Source organism: Sander lucioperca, chromosome 21 (assembly GCF_008315115.2).
Source record: "Sander lucioperca isolate FBNREF2018 chromosome 21, SLUC_FBN_1.2, whole genome shotgun sequence".
NCBI lineage: Eukaryota > Metazoa > Chordata > Actinopteri > Perciformes > Percidae > Sander > Sander lucioperca.
In genome coordinates, this window is record NC_050193.1 from 6,454,854 (window position 1) to 6,474,034 (window position 19,181).

Consider the following 19,181-nt stretch of genomic DNA (forward strand, 5'->3'; position numbering starts at 1 on the left):
AGCCGCTTGAGCTCAATGCTTTGCTCAATGACACTTATAAACCAGGTTAAAACCAGGCTAAAGGATGCAGACATCTGGCCAATGTCGCTTGTGGTTCAGTACACTGGCCCTTTAAGATTCAGGATTTGGGAGTGACGCGGATATGAAAGCTAGTTTATCCCTCTTTCCTTCGCTATGAAAAATATTTGGACAAACTAAACAAGCGACTGCCAGCCCTAGTTAATTACCTATGATGCAGGTTAACATCATTTGTTGAAGGAATCAAAACCGGAGTGCGTAGTGGTTACGACTGATTTATCACCTCGGGATTACTTACCAGAGGGCCGTCCTCCGAGTTGCTGGGATAACTTTGGAGAAGTTCTTTGTATTCGGGATAGTCAGACAGCTTGGCCGACAAGCTGAACATGGACTGGGGCACAGAGCTTTGGGTGAGTCCATCATCCGGCTTGCTTTGGTAATAATAGTTGTCAGGATGAAAATAATGCAATTTCTTAGGTGGAGTTCGTTGAGAAAGTCGCGAAACGTGCTATTGGTGAGAAATACGTGTCTGAAGAAGCGCTGAGACGCTGCAAAACTTCGCATTCATGAACGCAGTTCCATTTTCGGACAGCTTTTTTTAAAAAAATTTTTTTTAGCGTTTATAGATGAAACAAGGAGTGGGTTGGCTGAAGCCCACTACCAAACATGTTGCTCTTGTGGAAAGTGGAGTAGTTCATCTTGGATCCACGTTTGCACATCGATCGGATGTCTGGCTTTTGTGTGGATCTTTATTTTTTACTGTTACTCCACAGTGTTTTTATAGTGGGATGTCTGCAGTGCACGAGGCAAACAGCTGTAAAGTTACATAAATTCAAAACTTATTATTGCATTGTAAAGAAAATAGTCCGGTAAGCCTAATTTCAGACATAAATCACCTACTGTTAGTGATATCTAGACATACTAAATCAAAAGCAACTTGGACAACAAGTACAATTTCCACGTTAAATGTCCTGCATGACTGACAACAACTAGGGCTATTAATTTGAATACAGGCTGAAAATGGTGTCGGAATACTATTCTACACAAACACAAGCGTTTTAAGTGTGCTGAGGTGGGTTGTACCCAGTCTCAGTGTTTACAGTCTGGCACTGCTTCCATAGAGCTAAAATCGGATGCTATAATTTGCCTTGACAACAAGCTTCACCACTGATGAAGTGCCCCATGTGTCCACCTGAGTGCCAAGATTATTTATTCAACTGATCAAGACAGCTTGATTTTCCAATAAGGTGTGATTTGTTGGATTGAGTGCTTATATAAATAAATTCATTAGGACATGGTTTTTATTGGAATGACTGACTGATTATAACAATTAAAATAAACTGCTTCAGCTGGTAATTTTAAAAGATGTGGGGCTGTTTTGTAGGTCCAAACAAATCGGCGTGCTGCAGTCTAGTAGACTGTGAGCCATTTCCTGGGAACAGTAGTGACACTATCCAGAATCTAAACACACCCTGTTGAAAAAATCTCCCCATATAACGTATTACCTTGATGACTGTGTGCCAGCAGCACTGTACCATGGCGATAAAGCCAAACACTCACACAGGCACATTCTCAGGGAACCTGTAAATGGAGCATTGCAAAGATGAGGATAGGGAGGTTGTGACCTCATTACAGTCTCCCCCTAGGCCTCTTCCCCTGTCCCTTTTTCATCCTACATGCTGGTACAACAGCCTAATTAGTTTTGCCCTACTTTGATTAAATCAGAGAAACATTCGTACCCCAGTATTAATCAGACGCTCTATCGTTCCTGTTCATCGCATGCAGTTGTTTCATTGGAAACTCTCCACACAAAAGCCAGTATTCTTTCTTCAGTCAGTGTGAAATACAAATTATTTCATTCAAAGTATTTATACAGCAGGTTTATTTGGCTATAGCCTCACCTGTCCTGTTAGACAAAACCCTGCAGGCATAATTCTGTTAATGTTGGGTTGAAGAGTCGTCTCTAGGGCCAAGTCAGCTCAATGGCATCTGTCCCCTGATTGTCACTGTTAATCCAATGGCTATTTTAAGACACGTTTGCTGAGTGCAGATCAGTGTCTAAGCATTAGCTGTGATCGTGAGTGCTAACAAGCCAATCCTGAGTGATCTGAACTACAGTGTGGCAGATCTGGACGGGCAGGGCCCCTAAGTTTCTAGACAGGGTGACTCAGGGCTGAAACATCCACCCAAGCCTTTTAGGTTGATGACTTTCAGAGTGACTCCTTTTTTTTTTTTTTGAGATCAAGTTTTTATTGTTATTAGCACCATGTATCATTCAGACATACAGAACAAATTCCACAATATGTGCCAGGTAATAGAGTGACTCTTCTTGAAGTTATGTGGCATTCACTTGATGCCAGTTTCTCTTTGGTATTACTGGAAGTATTGGAAGATGGAGTTTAAAGGACACGTAGGATGCTTGCTAGGTTTAGATAAGAACTTTTAGACCTCAATTTTAAAGCATGATGTAGCATTATTTTACTGCACCCCTTAGCCTAAATCTGTGCCAAAAAATAGGTTATTGCTTTCCTGGTTTGGAAGTTCTATAATTACTATGGCAGAACTACAACATTTAGCTTACCCATCAAACATGGTGAAATGAGTGTAGGCGAGAAAGATGCCACTAAATGTTCCTCTGGAATGTGTTACAATATGTAGAAGCTACACAGAATGTCTAAATTACATGTACAGGCATGGAAGTAGGGCTGAAGTAATAATGGAATAGTCAGGATGTTTTACCAGAAACTAGGGCTGTGTATTGGCAAGAATCTGGCGATACGATGCATATCACGATACATGGGTCACGATTCAATATATTGCAATATAATTCGATACAGTGCGTAAGGCGATATATTGTGATTTATTTTAAGTATAATTTTAGAAAAACTAATATTTAAAAAAAGACATGATGTGCATAAAAGTCAAAGAAGTTTACTTTAGGTAAACAATTCAGTACACAGAAAATCAAACTGCCAGTTTGGGATTGTGGTTCACAGGTTCTTAGTGAGCAAATTTGTATATGCTAAAGTAGGCCAAAGTTCAGCCATAGCTACATTGTTAGCTTCTAGCAAAAAGTCAGGCACGGCTAGGCACTGTTAGGCAAGGACACTAGTGGTACGTCTCAGCATAGCCATCTAGCGGTAGGGGGTTTAAACACAACATAAACGTGAACCACTGTCTTACATGAATATTTTTGCATGTAAACTAAAACATTTTTTTTTTTCTTTTTAAATCAATATTGCGTTTTTGAAAATCTATACAGTATTGATAAATAAAATATTGCGATACTCAAGTGTATACATTTTTTTTCTTACACCCCTACCAGAAACATGAAATTTGCTGTTTAATCAAAGCCATTGCCCATGTGAAAGTAGTCAGGAGCAGATTCATACAAACAATGTTTGTGATTTATGAAAATCAGTTCAGTACAAACCCAATCTATGGGGAGCTATAAAGCTAATTCTGACTGTGGCTTTGGGTGGTTATAAATCGCAGTAGTGTGACAGCCACTCATGTTTGATGAGACAATGATTATGTCCTTGAAAGCTATCTCAATGTGTTTTTTAAGACAGTTTAATGAGGTTGGCTTTTCTCTAATTGGAGCCCTCTTGTTTTGAATCAAGCAGTCAGAGTTAATTTATAGAGATTCTCAGATGCTACTTTTTCTGCCATTTATAGTTCATCCAAGGCTTATTTTTTTCAACCTGAGAAACATATGTATGTATGTATGTATGTACATACATAGAGGAAAAGGTTAACATGCATACAACTATTATGTCACAATAAGAAATATATAACCCAGGATATTTTTTATTTATATTTTTAAATTTGAATTCCATACATGAGGTGGAATTAATTAGTTTGTGTCAGTAGATTGAAGAATTAGTGTCCCCTTATAACTTTAGGGGTTATTTATAAGTGACAGATACACTAATGTGTAGCTCGACAACATCCTTGTAAAATCAATGTTCTACGATAGTTTGATCACACACAAACAAAACAAAATCTTTTATTGACTGCGCAAATAGGTAGGCTCCATTCACTCAGCTACTTACATCATTCATAATCCTGTGAGATGTTTTTAAAGTGCAATTTTACCATTGGAACAAAAATAATAGGAAAACAATCCAGTAAAATGTGTTGTTTCTTCCCTGGTGTGATAACTGTAGACTCAACAATGGATAAATGTTTTTTTTTGGCACCAAACTGGGACACAACATCCTCACAATATTCATGACAGACTATTATAATTCTAGAGAAAGGCATCAGGACATTGACTGACACTCCCAAAAAGATCTATTGATGACAGCTACAATGATTCGACATTATGCCAGGTATACCTCATAAAGACCGTTTATGGACAGCTGCGATGCAGGGTGTTTTATCCTAGAAGTGTTCAGTCGTCTAGCATATTTTACCTGAATCAAGTAAGATTTATCAACATGATTAGGTATGCATTGTGCAGCTGTGTTGTATATGGAAATGCAGATATTGGAATGGAACTCAGCATTGGCAGATTCTAGAGTGGGAGACAGAATACTGGTTTGGGGATCTCCCCGCTGTCCAACCTACACAGACGCTACACCCACAGCAGCTTGCCTAACAATTTCAGACCTCTCCATCAATCTCCATAGTAGTTGACCTTTTTTTGCACACTCTGCCACAGACTGATCAGTAGTCCTGAAACGGAATATGCAAATAATAGATTTATCTATGCAAAAGGCCTGTATCAAGAGATGAGTGCAGTGTATATAACTTTCCATTTCCGCTATCATAGCCTTTCGAAAATATGATGCATAAACTCCTCCTTAGTCACGCAAATTAACAATCTATAATCAAGATCTCAAAAAAATCATTTGTTTCCACAGTTTGTTATTCTTTCAATTGTATTTTGATTCCTTTCTGTTTTTGCTGCTTGGTTATTTTATGTGTTTGAGGTTACTAGGTAAAACTGTAGTTTTGGGGTTAGAGGCAGCACACTAACTTTTCACCAATTAGGAATCTAATCCTAGATTCAGTGTGTTTTATGCTCAGTGACATACTTGCAGCCTTAGTCTTCTGTTTCTGTTGATGTGGTGAGGTTGGGCTGGATGCAGACAACTACTGCTTTCATTTAAATCATTCATAAACAAAAAGTCACTCCTTTGGCACTTTATGAGGGCTACATTTAAACAAAGTAGTGTCCTAAAACCCTGACATTTGGTTATTTTGCTACTATTCTTCTTCTAACTCACAAGTCAAATATATTTTCCACATCTGAGAAGAAAATCTGCTGTTAACACAAGCACCTCAGGAAATTGGAAACTGCAGTTGTAAATTGGCTGTGTTGACTATCCTTACTTCTGCTCCGTAATTAATGACTCTTAATTAAACCCTTAATGCTGCCTATTGGTTAGATGTTATTGGGGTGATGGATTACAGGCCTCTGTCTTAACCTTTAACTGTGTTCTGTGATTAAGCTAAATGTTGTGTCATTCATTTGGGGTTTGTCTCTTTTGTTTTACCTGAAAGACAGGAAGGGTACAGAAGAACATGACCCAACTTGTCAGGAATCCCCTTTTAACATGCCCCCTCCTCAGTACTAAAGTCAGAAGCACAGAAAGCTTGGGGGAATTGTTATGAGTGTAGAGTGAGAGAATATTATCTTATATATCATCTCTCACTCTGAACAGAGTTGTCTCAGCTTCAATGTGTCATAAAGTGCTCTTCCAAATGGGAAGGGAACAAAAGAGGAAAAGAAACACAGAATACCTCTGTCATATTCATATGAAAAGGAAAAGTCAGCAAATTCAGTTGTGCCAACGGGAGTTATGAATTTGAAAGTAGTCATGAAATATGTAAAATAGCTACATTAAGAAGGACTCTGTAAAGCTCATTTGATGTAATTAATAGTATGTCCCATTGCTCTCAGGATATCAGAAGAGCACCTCCTTTTTCCTGCCTGTGACCCTGTGTCCTGCGACTGGCCTCTATTTATTTAACAACATGGGTGCCCTGTGATTTAAAGCTATGCTGAAATTTAGAGATCATTGCCAATATTTTTAAGCACATGTGGAGAGCATTCGTGAAATCCAACATGCAAGAACAATATGTTTAGTTTATTACCCTCCAAGATTCATTTAGATGACCTCAGACTCAACCAGAGGAACGTATCAGTTATTACCCAGAAGTTAACACGTTCCATATCCTGTATTTGCTTAATATCTTTTCCTTATTTGTCTCTTGTGCTTCTTTCTCCAGGACCAATATGACATCATTGAGAAGCACACACAATCTGGCCTGGAGCTGGTGGAGAAGTATGTGAAATTTGTGAAGGAGAGGACAGAGATTGAGCAAAACTATGCCAAACAACTGAGGTAGGCCTTGCTTTTGTCGTTGTTCTCCCGTGCTGCCTGCCTCAAATGCTTTTGTGCGCGAGTGTGTTGCTCAAAGCAGATGGGTCAGCGTGTGTTTGCATGGGTGCATGTCAAAAGGCTGTTTATAAAATGTTCGTGGGGTCTTATGACTACTTTGGGACAGAATCTAACTTGTCTCTAAAACACTGGCCTCATTCTCCAGCTGCAGTGTGTGCTCTCTCTCTCCCTCTTTCTCTCTTCATCCACGGTGCTCCCTCTCCCAATTGTATCCCAGTTTGCCAGGCCCACATCTGTTGTAGTGCTGAGCTTTGCTGGAGAGGAGAGGAAGTGGGAGCAGACTGGCACATGACAGACTGGATGTGGTCAGAGAGAAAGAGAGAGTGAAAGAAGGAAGAAAAGCTTTTTTAATGTGTTCATAGAAGACTGCTTTTTTTAATACTATTGTATAAAACCAGTGGTTATAAGAATAGTTTAATTTAGTGAGCTTTCTTCAGCTGTTATCCATCTTTTCCCATTGATAATGTGCTATGTATTTGTCTACTCATTTATTTAATGCCCTTTAACTGTCCACAGGAACCTTTCAAAGAAATATAACCTGAAAAGAATCGGCAAAGATGAACCAGAGTGCAGGTGAGCCACTGCAATGCATATCTTCAAAGAAAACTTATAGATGATTGAAGAGGTTCAGTTTTTACTTTTTCTTTAAAGGAGAATTCCGGTCAATTTCAACACGTAGTTCTGTTGTTTGGAGTGCTGTCAGTAGCAAAAAAAACTAAAACAATCGGTGCTGCCTACACCAAGTTATCCCCCTGCTAGCGTTAGCACCCAACAGGCTTAAACAGGGCACGTTTTAAACGTGTTTTAAGCCTCTAAACATGCTCGAAATGTCATTACAAGTGCCTACCCATGTGCAGTGATTCCTTCCGAGGGAACACAGCAAATTTGACTGGAATATTGGATTGTAGGAGTTCGACAATCGACTAGTGTGGACTTGACCGGAAAACAGGAAATAAACAGAGGTATGTGCACTGGCTGGATTAACACAACTTTTTTGCCTTTCTGTCACATCTACTGCAGTCAGATTCGCTGTGTTCCCTCGGAAGGAATCATTGCACATGGGTAGGCACTTGTAATGACATTCCGAGCATGTTTAGAGGCTAAAAACACGTTTAAAACTTGCCCTGTTTAAGCCTGTTGGGTGCTAACGCTAGCAGGAGGATAACACGGTGTAGGCAGCACTGATTGTTTTAGTTTTTTTTGCTACTGACAGCACTCCAAATTTACAAACAACAGAGCTACGTGTTGAAATTGACCGGAATTCTCCTTTAAAGGTCCCATATTATGCTTATTTTCAGGTTCATACTTGTAATTTGGATTTCTACTAGAACATGTTTACATGCATTAACGTTCAAAATACACATTTTCTCATAATGTCTGTCTGAATATACCTGTATTCAGGTTCTGCCTGAAATGCTCCGTTTTAATGACCGTCTCTTTAAGCCCATCCCGAAAAAGCCCAGTCTGCTCTGATTGGTCAGCGTTTCCCGGTCTTTGGCATCTGGGCTCTTGGAGTCTCTGCACCGTCATTGCAGCCGGGGAATGGCTGTAACTGCACTGTTGCGGCACTTTAACTATATAAATATGTATATTTGTGACATCACAACTATACGGAAGTCCTGATGGCTTGTTTAAAGGCACAGTTTCTGAATACGGGCTGTGTGCATTTCTCTGTGTATTGAGTGTTTTGATACTTTCACAGTATTTGTATATCACCTTGACCTGCTTTATAATTTAAAAAAGACAGAAATTGCATTTAGCTGCGAAAGAATGTCGGCTGCAATTGCGCCTTCTAGGTCAATTTAGATTTACACCCTGGCCCTAATAGCTCATTAAGCTCTCGCTGAAGGGAACTAACAAACGAAAACAGGACTGACAAATAATATCATGTTTCAAATAGTTAGGAATCGCCTTTTCATTAGTGTCATTAATGCTTTAGTGTGGTGCTGCTGTTGGAGCCATTTAAATGCCCCGAGAAGGAAGCAGGAATAAGGAAGTTATGACCTGGCCCATTGCTGACTTGTCTTTGAGCCTGTGTATGTATCATCTTGTCAGTGGTCCCATCACTGTGTTTTTATTTCTCCACCCTTTCCTCTCTCCTCCTTTTTAAATTGTAGGTTGTCCAGCTACCAGTCCTTTTTGGAAATCCTGAATGAGATGAACGACTATGCGGGCCAGAGAGAGCTAATTGCTGAGAACATGATGATGAACATTTGCATTGATCTCACCAAGTACCTGCAAGAGCTCAAGCAGGAGCGAAAGATGGTGAGTGGATCAGGAGTGCATTGTGTTAGGCTGGTTGAAGTCTATCTTTGCAGCTGCGAGTTAGGCATATTATCACAGGTAAAATAATGTGTGTTTGAGACTAAAACTTTAGCTTTAAACACACTGCATTCAAGCTCCTTTTTAAGGCAACTTGTTGAAATGTTCCCACAGCCTTGTTGTCCACCCTCTAATACACCTTCTGTAGCTTTTCAATTGTGTTGTAGTAAGGGTTTTGGGTAATTTTTGCCTTTGATACAGTGATTGAGTCCCATTGAGTGGTTCTACTAACAATTATTTTTGTTATAGTTTAAACTACCAACTATTATATATATTGTTAAAACTGTTTGGTCTATAAAACATTAGAAAATGACAGCCGATCATAATCAAATGTCTTATTTGTTAACAGTTAATATCCAATTTACTATAATGTAAAACCAAGAAAGGCATCTCTCATTTGAAACCCTATAACAATCAAAGTTTTGCATCTTTGCTTTAAAAAAGGCTTAAATGATTAGTCCGTTATCACAATAGTTTCAGATTAAGTTTCTGTTGATCGATTGATTGACTAATAGTTGCAGCTCTAAAATGTATTTAATACTATGTGTGCCTGCAGCACCATATTCAACAGCAGCCTGAAAACATGCCAATTGAGTCTTTGTTTTCTTTAATTGGAGTCTACAGCACACACTGCTGAGGAGAAGTGTACAGGGTGGGAGGAGAATAGAGGGAGATTTAAAGGAGTGGAGATGTGGAGATCTCACTGTTGTGGCAGGAAGGAAGCCTTACTTAATGTCTCCGGGGGGAGGCAGGATCCGAGCGGTGGTGTGCCATTTCTCTATGAGGAATGCATTGGCTCTGTCCCACTGGATTGCAGAACACTGCAGCCGTGGACAGGCTCCCCCTGCAGAGGTGTCTCGAAAAGACACACTGGTATTTTTCTTATCTGTTATGTTGTGTTGCTTTTTGGAGGTCATTGTTTATTCAGTATCTGCCGCTGCACATGGCTGTCTCTCTTTCTGTTATCTGACCTGCCTCCCGTCCTCTCACACGGTCTATTTTTATGAATGTCTGCAGTATCTGATGGAGGCCAAGAAGGCCCAACAGAGTTTGGAGAGCACCTACAAGCAGCTCGACAGTGTAAGTCCAGACACAGAATTTAAAAAGATTTTCTAAAATACATTTTCCCTAAAGAGGTGTCCATCATTCTTCATCTTTCATGATTACATTTTTTATTGTGATAAGCAGAGCTTAGTCCCTTTCGTCTTTGTTTATGATAAAAGATGAAAAAAAAGATCTGTAAGCAGATGCCTGCACGTTCAGTGTGGCTGGTCAGGTGGCTGTATTTCTCTATAGTAAAAGCAGATGGACAGAGTGGAAATCACCTCCCCATTTTATACTCTTATCATCAATCCAAGACGTATTAAGTTATGATTGGAGATGTTACCTCCCCTATCCGTGTTTTTAGAAAGACCGTGAATAATGCTTTGCTGAAAATAGTAAATCCTCCTAATATTTCATTCAGGCAATGATCTTACTTAGCTGATTGAACTGAACATGGTCTTTCTCTTTTTCTCTCTCTCTTTCTCTGTCTTTTTCTTTCTGCACACCAGACTAAAAAGCGCTTTGAGAGGGAATGGAGAGAAGCAGAGCGTGCAGCACAGTACGCAGAGAAGACTGATCAAGATATCAACGCTACAAAGGCGGATGTTGAAAAAGTAAAAAGGGGCGGGGGGATGCTTCATTTTAAGGACTATTTACCATGATCATAATTAGAATCAGATTCACTTGGTTATGAACCTGTGCTGTCTGTGTGGTTCCAGGCCAAACAGCAGGCTCATATGAGAGCACACGTAGCGGAGGAGTGTAAGAACGACTACGCTGCTCAGCTTCAGAAGTACAACAAGGAGCAGAACCAGTTCTATTTTAATGATATGCCACTCATTTTCAATGTAAGTGAATTACATATGGCAACATAATTACTGCCCTCAAGGTTTGTTTGAGTTAACATATGGTACAGTAATAACTGGTTAGTATAATAACATTAGTTTGCCAAAAGTGCTAAATGAATTGAGTGGTATAATGCAATTGCATTAAATAACCACGTTACTAACATTGTGAGACTGAACTGTGATCCTGTTTAGTTATTTTCATTTAACATGCACAATGGCAAATTTGCTTGTAGCCAATTTACGCGGACGTTAGAATTTTTTGATTTCTGAACAACAAAAAAAGTTGCACTTACAGTATGTTGATTCAAAACTAGAGATGAACTCCTCAGTTTAAACAGTTGCTTTTCTTTCACTTATTCACATGCTAAAGTTTTGTATTATTGTATATTATGGTTTGTGTATTATGTATTGTCTCAACCCTAATAATGGCAGCGTCTGAGCAGATGTTGTTTGTGTGTTCACCAGAAAGTGCAGGATCTGGATGAGAGGCGAGTACGGAAGTTGGCGCAAGGCTACATCTTGTTTTCAGACACAGAGAAGCATGTGATGCCTATCATTGGCAAGTGCCTGGAAGGCATGACTAAAGCCGGCACTAATGTTAATGAGAGGAATGTGAGTTGGTCTCAAAAAATGCTATATGGATTTTAATGTGCAGCATAGCTTTATGCAGCCCATGTGTTTTAACTGTGCATCTTTTTGAAAATAACTCTTGATTGCTCTTATCCATAATTACATCTGATGTAGGACTCCATGGTTGTAATAGAGCAGAACAAATCAGGCTTTGAACGTCCTGGAGATGTGGAGTTTGAGGACTACAGTCAGGGCATCAACCGGGCCTCATCTGACAGTAGCCTGGGCACGCCTAAAGGCCCCATGGAACTTCTGGGAAAGAATAGGAGCAAAAACTTTTGGCTTTTCAGCAAAAAGAGTAAGGTAGGACATTCCACATTAGGCTAATTTAGCCTAATGGCATGGCCTCTCACTAGAAGAGATGTGTTTTTTTGCATTGTGGTAATTGTGAAATGAATGCACTGGCAACCCCTTTCATCAATGATCAACGACAGCAGAGGTGGGCAGTCAGTCAGATTAGTGGGCAACTCCTTGCATGTCAATGTTAGAGCCACAGAGCCAGCAGGAAGGAGCCAGGAAATCCCCTCTGCAGAGGGCACTCATGATGGACCTGCGGTTGTGGCTACAAGCACACATACATATTTACACAACCTTCTCATCTCTGAAGCTCAGTATAATAATGCATGAACCTCTTTCATTATATTATACATGAACTCATACACACCCCAACACTTCTAGAACAGGTCCTTTGCATGACTCTGTCCCTGACTGTGAGTGAATAACCCCCCCTACACACACACACACACACACACACACACACACACACACACACACACACACACACACACACACACACACACACACACACACACACACACGCACCCACACCCTCCCTCCCTCCTTCTGCACTGTGGTTTCCAATAGGACAACTGGCAGTGAGCATTCTGCTGTGCTTGTGCTTTCATCAGCACGGGGCCCAAACAACACTGAATTTTCCTCTACAGGCATCCACAAACACACTGCTTCTATTATACTGCCCAGAACCTAGCATTATGTCTCTCATCACAATAAAATCTTTGTACCAACAATTGGGATGACACCAGGTTTGCCAGGTCAGATCAGGTCCAACCACACATTAGGATAGATGTCAACATTGATGTTTTAGAATTTGGTCTTTAGAATCTATTTGAGAGCCTCACTACATTGCCAACCAAGGATTTTATCTCAAAGGAGCACTCTTGCTGAGGTCCAAAATTGAACTGCTGATATGAGTAGTTGACCACTAACCAGCTCACGGCCACCCCTCCTCCTGCCTCAGCACTAAATGATCCCTTCTTTCTTCCCCGCAGTGTTTGCTTGTTCAGCGTCTCACTCCTCTCTGCATGTCTTACTGGCTGTGCTCTGCTGTGCACTCTTCCTGTTCTGTGTATGTGTGTGGCACACTGCTCTGTGTCATCAGTCATGCTCTCCCAATTAGGCCTGTAGAGCAGTATGAATAGGAGGCTGACTATATTGGATTGAGTGAGCTTTTGGCTCCTAAACATTCCCACTCTTAGCTGCTCTCCTCTAAGATTCCCATAACTTTCAAGAAAAGTAGCACATACCCAGTAGATGTTCACATAATGATAGTGCTGTACTTCCAGCTCTCAGTATTTACACAAGGGACCTGTTGAAGGGCTGTTTTAGACATTCACTATTGAAGACTAGAAGACATCAGTCTCCTGTGTAATTTAGCTAATAGATCCCACCCCCACCTTCCCACTGAGACCAACAGCTGACACTGAGAGGTTTTGCTGTGGTTTACTCCAGCATGTTTTCAAGTTAACCTCTTTCTGAGAGTTCATACAGTGCATTCATCAAGCCCCCAAAATATATATGCACAAATGACACTGGTAATTAAGCAGGCTGTTTTTAACAACTGCACTGATATATGAATTGATATTTTATCTATATAGGTCAGACTCAAAGGATAGCGCAGGTTTAACTTGCACTTTTGCATTGAATCCCATCGTTGATAATTAAAGAATGTTTTTTCTTTTAAAATGGGTCTTAGTTTTGGTCATTATACCTGATTACCCATTTGGGGAGTAAAAATCCCAGTAAAGAAAATTTACACAAACAATTTGGGTAATACTTTAAATTGTATTCTTCATTTTCACTTCTAAGTAGTTTATATAATTGGGGTGTGATGTGAGGCCTTATTAACTTGGTTGTAAAGTTGTGTCTTTGCCGTGTCACCTTATCTGTACAATGAGGTTGGGGAGTAAATTAAAATATCCTATGAAGGGTAAAACTATGAAAATAAGAGCCAGGCTGTCAAAGATAACATTTAGCAATTCCAACTGGGTTTAGTCTAGTTGGCCTGCCCCAGTTCCTCACTGAGGCTCACCGTACCCTTCAACCTGGCTTGAGTTTGACTGCAGGTGTCGGGCTGCTGTGGCTCTGGTGTAGAAGCTGTGGTTGGTCGCTCGCTGTCCAAATTTTGGATTTGGTTTGTGTTTTATGTTTGTGATGATGTGAGCCAAAGAGACAAATGTGTGTTTGTGCTCTTATGCTCTCTGGGCTTGTGTGCTGGGTTTGCTCCAGTGTTGTCTCCCTGGCTTTGTGGTGTGCTTTAAGGTGTTGATGTTGTCTTTTTATTTCCCTTGTCACCTTGTTGTTGTTTTTGTCATTCCTCTTTTTCTCCCCCCCCCCCCCCCTACCATCCTATGCTGCCTGCATACCTCATGCTCGGGTACTGGTACTTCGGTCTCGCCTCACCCCAGCTCTCTCCCTCTACGCTTCCACCTTTTTCCACACCCCCCGCCCCCTCGCCCGCTAACGGACCCCCTTCCCCCAAGTTTGGCCGGGACCCCCTGTCGTACTGTTTGAAGGAGATCAATAAGACAGTCAAACCCAGAATCTCTTCCTTCCGGACACTCAGGAGATCGGTGAGTCACCAGAGGAGAAGGTTTGGGTGCCAGGAGACCTCTACTCATCAGGGCTCGCACATCAACCTGTGTTCCTGCGTTTGGAAGAATGACTGAAATCCTTAGATGAATACGACTATTTACATTTTCAACACTTAAACATATGGCAGATCTTACATCTCACAATGGCTCTTTTGCTGTTCTTAATATTTATACATGTTATAAAGATGTAAAAACATATTTTCAGTGTGGAAAGCAAGAACCATTTTTAAAGATATTTTGAGATTTGTCAATATGCATACTGTTTCTTTTTCCCTCAGAAGTTTACTCCAGAGAGGATCACGGTAATATAGACAACAAAGCTGGTGTGGGGGGTCTCGGTTGTGTGAAGCATACAAATGGCCACCTTTCCATTACAAGAGCTCATCTCATTATAATAAATTTCCTATCACAAAGCTCTGTTGGAGTTTCTTTGTTTAAAAGACTGAACATGCAGCACTCTTGATCATGTTATGTGGCAAAAGGCTCGTTCTCTTGAGTTTGTGTTGAAGAGGTGGCCACCTGGTGGTGTAAGGGAGGGATGCTTGGTAGCACAAGAGGAAACCAATTTCTAAATAGCCTAAATTGTCTCTGCGCTTTCTTAGGTCACCTTTTCCATCCAAGATTTTTTATTTCTTGAACTTTGAAAATCTGCCAATATAAAGTTATAAGAGCGTAGTATGCTACATCATATTTGTTGGTTTTGGGTTCAGCTCACTGTTGCTTTACATCAATAAGCGCATGTGTAACTAGGGCATTTGAAACTAATGTTATTTCCGTTAAACATTGCACCTTGATCTGGACTCAAACCACAGGCTTCGAGTTGTCTTGTGGTTACTGGGTACTGTTGATGTTAAACTGTTAGAGTTCCAAAATTCAGTGTTAACACGCCCCTTCCTGTGAACTCTTGCAGCCTACGGTGACAGAGGATTTCACCCATCTTCCTCCAGAGCAGCGCAGGAAGAGGTTACAACAGAAACTCGAGGAAATTTGCAAAGAGCTGCAAAAGGAAGTAGATCAGAGGTGTGTGCGCTTGTGTGTGTATGTGGGTATCCTTCTGCGTATTAATAACCATCTCTGTTAGAACTCCTCTAGGTGGGAATGTGAATATTATATTCATGCAGGGCACATCAGTGTTTATAACTCTGTGTTTGAATTGTTTACTCAGCCCTGAGCTCTGCAGGGAACCAATCTCTACTGAAAGTCACCCCTTCCTCCCTTGTTTCTCTCTCTCTCTCCTCTCTTCAGTGAGGCCTTGGGGAAAATGAAAGATGTTTATGAGAAAAATCCTCAAATGGGAGACCCTGCTAGTCTGGCATCCCAAATCAGCCAGACGTCCCAGAGTATAGAGCGGCTCAGAGGAGAGCTCAACAAGTATGAGGTAATCCGGATTTCTGTTGTTTATTCAAATTATGAGGTCATCACTTATTATGATAAGGTGAGCCCATTGAGGCATTTTGTGTGAAATTGGGCTTTACAAATGAACCCCGACTTAATATATCTACCATTAAATGCATCACAATAAAACAGTGTTGAAGATATTTTCTCTTTTTTTCACTTTGACTCTCTTGTGTAGACTTGGCTGGCTGAGGCAGGAGGACGGGGGGACACGCTGCGCTATAAAAGTCACACATTCAACAACAACGGAGCTCACGATGTACTCAGGTAACACTAAATTCTGCTAATAGACAGTGTGTTTGGCACAATGGTGTGTTGTCTGCTCTGCACAGTGAAACCTGTTTTTCTCTCCAGCCCTGATGGAGCTCACTCCGATGAAAGCACTCCTGATCCCTCTCAGGCCATCTACGCTGAGTTTGATGATGACTTTGAGGATGAGGAACTAACTGCTCCTATTGGGAAATGCACAGCCATGTACAGCTTCCCTGGTATGTCACGGGCTGTATTATTTACTATTGTTTGTGAATTGATGATGTTATCCAGGTAAAAAAATCTCCTTTTTTTTTAAGTGTTCACTATTTATGTGAATATTAGTGAGCTACATGGACATTTGCAGATCAGTTTGGTATTATATGGCAGTTACAAATTATTGTACAAGTTTTTGTCATTTATGGATGCACATCTTTTTAACAAAATTATAGCAGGTTGCCTTCTGATCAGCAAATACCACATGCTGTTCCGGCAATATTATAAAAGTTTAGCAAATAGGGAGGAAAATATTTCTGGAATCGACAAAAGGAGTGAGGTCACAACCATAGCATCAGTCAAAGGTTTTTTCTGTGGTCTTGTGTAGTCTTGTATACATAAACTGCTACAGGGATATTTGCTACCATCTAGTTTGTCTCTTTCAGGGGCCAGTGAAGGGACCATCTCTATGCAGGAGGGGGAGGTGCTGGCTGTGGTAGAGGAGGACAAAGGGGACGGCTGGACCCGTGTCCGTAGGAACAATGGGGATGAAGGCTACATACCTACATCTTATGTCACCATCAGCATAAACAAATGACAGACATATGAGGAACAAGAGAAGAAGAAGAAATGGTTACTTCACCACACTGTATGCAGTTCTTCCAATGGGACCAATCATAAAGAAGTCACAGCACTATGAGCAGGACCACTGGTGTATCCAGAAGGGGATCCAAATAAGGTGCTTTGATTTCTTGAGAGAGGCGCCCCAAATGGGCAGAGGAATGCTGTTGACAGTATGTTCCTCATGGCTAACATTACATTATTGTAAACCCAGTTACCTAGGCCACCTAAACCGCAAGGTGATCACATTTTAATATCATGTCACAATATTATTTTGGTTAAAAAATAATGTATGGACCTTAGGCACAATCGCGGTACGAGTGCTCGCCTCGTTCCACAGCCTAATAAGGCATTAGCTTTTGAATGTGAGAGGAAGACGTAGAGAAGATGAGTGCTGCTGCCATCTTTACACTGAGTGTTAATATCAGTAAAACCTAGGAGGAAGTTACCTTACCTGTTTACCTTTTTCAGTTCAAAACTGACCTTCGGTTCTCATTCGTCTCACGCGTGCCGCTTTCTAGCTTTACTAGCACTTGCGAAGATGTATGGCACCGTCACTTTGCTCATGGTTGGACTTAAGATCTTGAGTGTCCCCAGGGGATGAGTGAGCTTTGGGGGAGAATGCTTCACTTTTAGTTTTCAGCAATTTGTGAGACCAAAACGTGTATACAGCTCTCCCATCATGGTAAATCGCATGCACACAACAGTACAAACACTCTGTTTAGACAATCACACAGCCATATCATCATTTAAGTCCATTTCCAATATATAGAACTAACAAGGTCATAGCTGATTAATTCTAACAGTTACAACCTAAACATTTTTACTAAAAATAATTTATTACAAATGTGTATGTTCTATAAATAAAATGTTTAAGTTTGAAAGAAGCTGTACTTTGTATTAAGGATGTTCTCACATTGTTCTTTCCCCCCTTGCACACAGTGGTCAGTCTGTAGCCACAAAAGGGAGTAAATAATGAAAACATAAAATGTGCCACATTAAGACTATTGTATTTATGTAATAAATAATATATATTTTAGCTATCACAACACCACTATTGTCTTATTAGCATTTTGTAACCATTAAAATACAGATTTGTTACATTGTGAGACAAAACTAAAAGTCTCTAATTATGTTGCTAATAATGTTTTGTTTGGATTTACTTCACATCTTCTCAAGTCGATCCACGTCCTGTTTTTACGTTGTTACAAAGCCAGCAAGTAGCAGCAACTGCTCATGTGTCTTTGGTGCCTTTCTGGTTAAAAGCCTTGTGTATATACCATTTTTGCATATCAGGCATTTTGTTTTCTTAAGAAATGTAAAGCACATTTTCAAGTTAGAAGTGGTTATGTCATTTCTGGACTTGGAAAATAAATTTTTGAAACAAACATGGTGCCTATCGGTCCTGTAAAATGTGTACAATTTCTTGACCTTTAAAGTACTGACACCCATTTTTAGAGTTTGTCCCCGAGAACAACTCAATCAATAAATTTTCTGCTCCCCAGGACAGTTTAGTCTATACTTGTGAACATGCAACGCTTAACTTTGTGGTTTCACTGGGAACAAATGTGGCTCCATGTAGTATAAAATGAATGAGGCAGTGGGTGGATGGAAGATTTGAGTGTGATAAAGCATTCCAAATCTTTTTTTTCCACATTATATCTCTCTGACATCAGTTGTATGATGGAGTTATTTCTAGTTTTGTTACACAATTGTGCACGTTTACAAACGCTGTCTGAGCTGTTGTGTCTCAGAAATAACATGAATTCTAAAAGGCTTTTCCTCAGTGACTTGGATACAGTTTTAGATGTTGTAAACACATAGGAAAGTACAATTTTGTACCTCTTATCACAAGACCATCCATCCACACCCACCCATTCTTCTACAATATAACATTTTATTTACACTTGCTGTTTAATGGCAAGAATGGCGATGATTTTGACAGTTTATAGGACCAGCCAATATACCAAACTTTTCTCACAGCTCAGCACATTTTGCAGCTGAATTTTGAAATATCACCAGTGAGCTGGGTGCTACTGGGCACCATAAGAAGAGGAAGCTGGGTGCCTGGGTAGCTCACCTGGTAGAGCGCACGGCCATATACTGTAGAGTAGGGGTGTCAAACAGACGGCCCGTGGGCCAGAACCGGCCCGCCAAAGGGTCCAATCAGGCCCACTGGATGACTTTGCAAAGTGTGAAAATTGCAGAGAAGTAATTAATTCCAATTCCAAATGTACGACTTTAATCTCAGATAATAACCAATTTCTTTTTCCGTAAATTTACGACTTTAATCTTAGAAATTCTGAGGTTTTCTCGAAATATTACCCCGCTCTCCGGGTCCGTAACATTTTATTTTTCCTACAATGCCCTTAGAACGCTGTCGTAGCAGAAGCAACTTGCGTTTGCCAACATCAAGCTGACAAGAAACTCTGTGGCAGATAAAGTTTCTGATCTTCCTGGAGTGGTTAACTGGTCTGGCCCACTTAAGATCAAATTTGGGGTATGTGGCCCGTGAACTAAAATGAGTTTGACAC

The 19,181-nt window shown here is 40.4% G+C and overlaps 1 protein-coding gene across 1 annotated transcript; it reads left to right on the forward strand.

The window, feature by feature from the left end:
• Positions 1-116: 116 nt before the first annotated feature.
• trip10a (thyroid hormone receptor interactor 10a) lies at positions 117-18,050 on the forward strand. The gene is made up of 16 exons (XM_031312676.2): positions 117-428; positions 6,259-6,374; positions 6,948-7,004; positions 8,549-8,696; positions 9,771-9,833; positions 10,307-10,411; positions 10,517-10,645; positions 11,111-11,257; positions 11,390-11,578; positions 13,981-14,145; positions 14,445-14,468; positions 15,077-15,186; positions 15,412-15,544; positions 15,740-15,828; positions 15,916-16,049; positions 16,473-18,050. The coding sequence occupies exons 1-16, from the start codon at positions 405-407 to the stop codon at positions 16,622-16,624; spliced, it is 1,785 nt and encodes a 594-aa protein (XP_031168536.1). The 5' UTR covers positions 117-404; the 3' UTR covers positions 16,625-18,050.
• Positions 18,051-19,181: the final 1,131 nt, after the last annotated feature.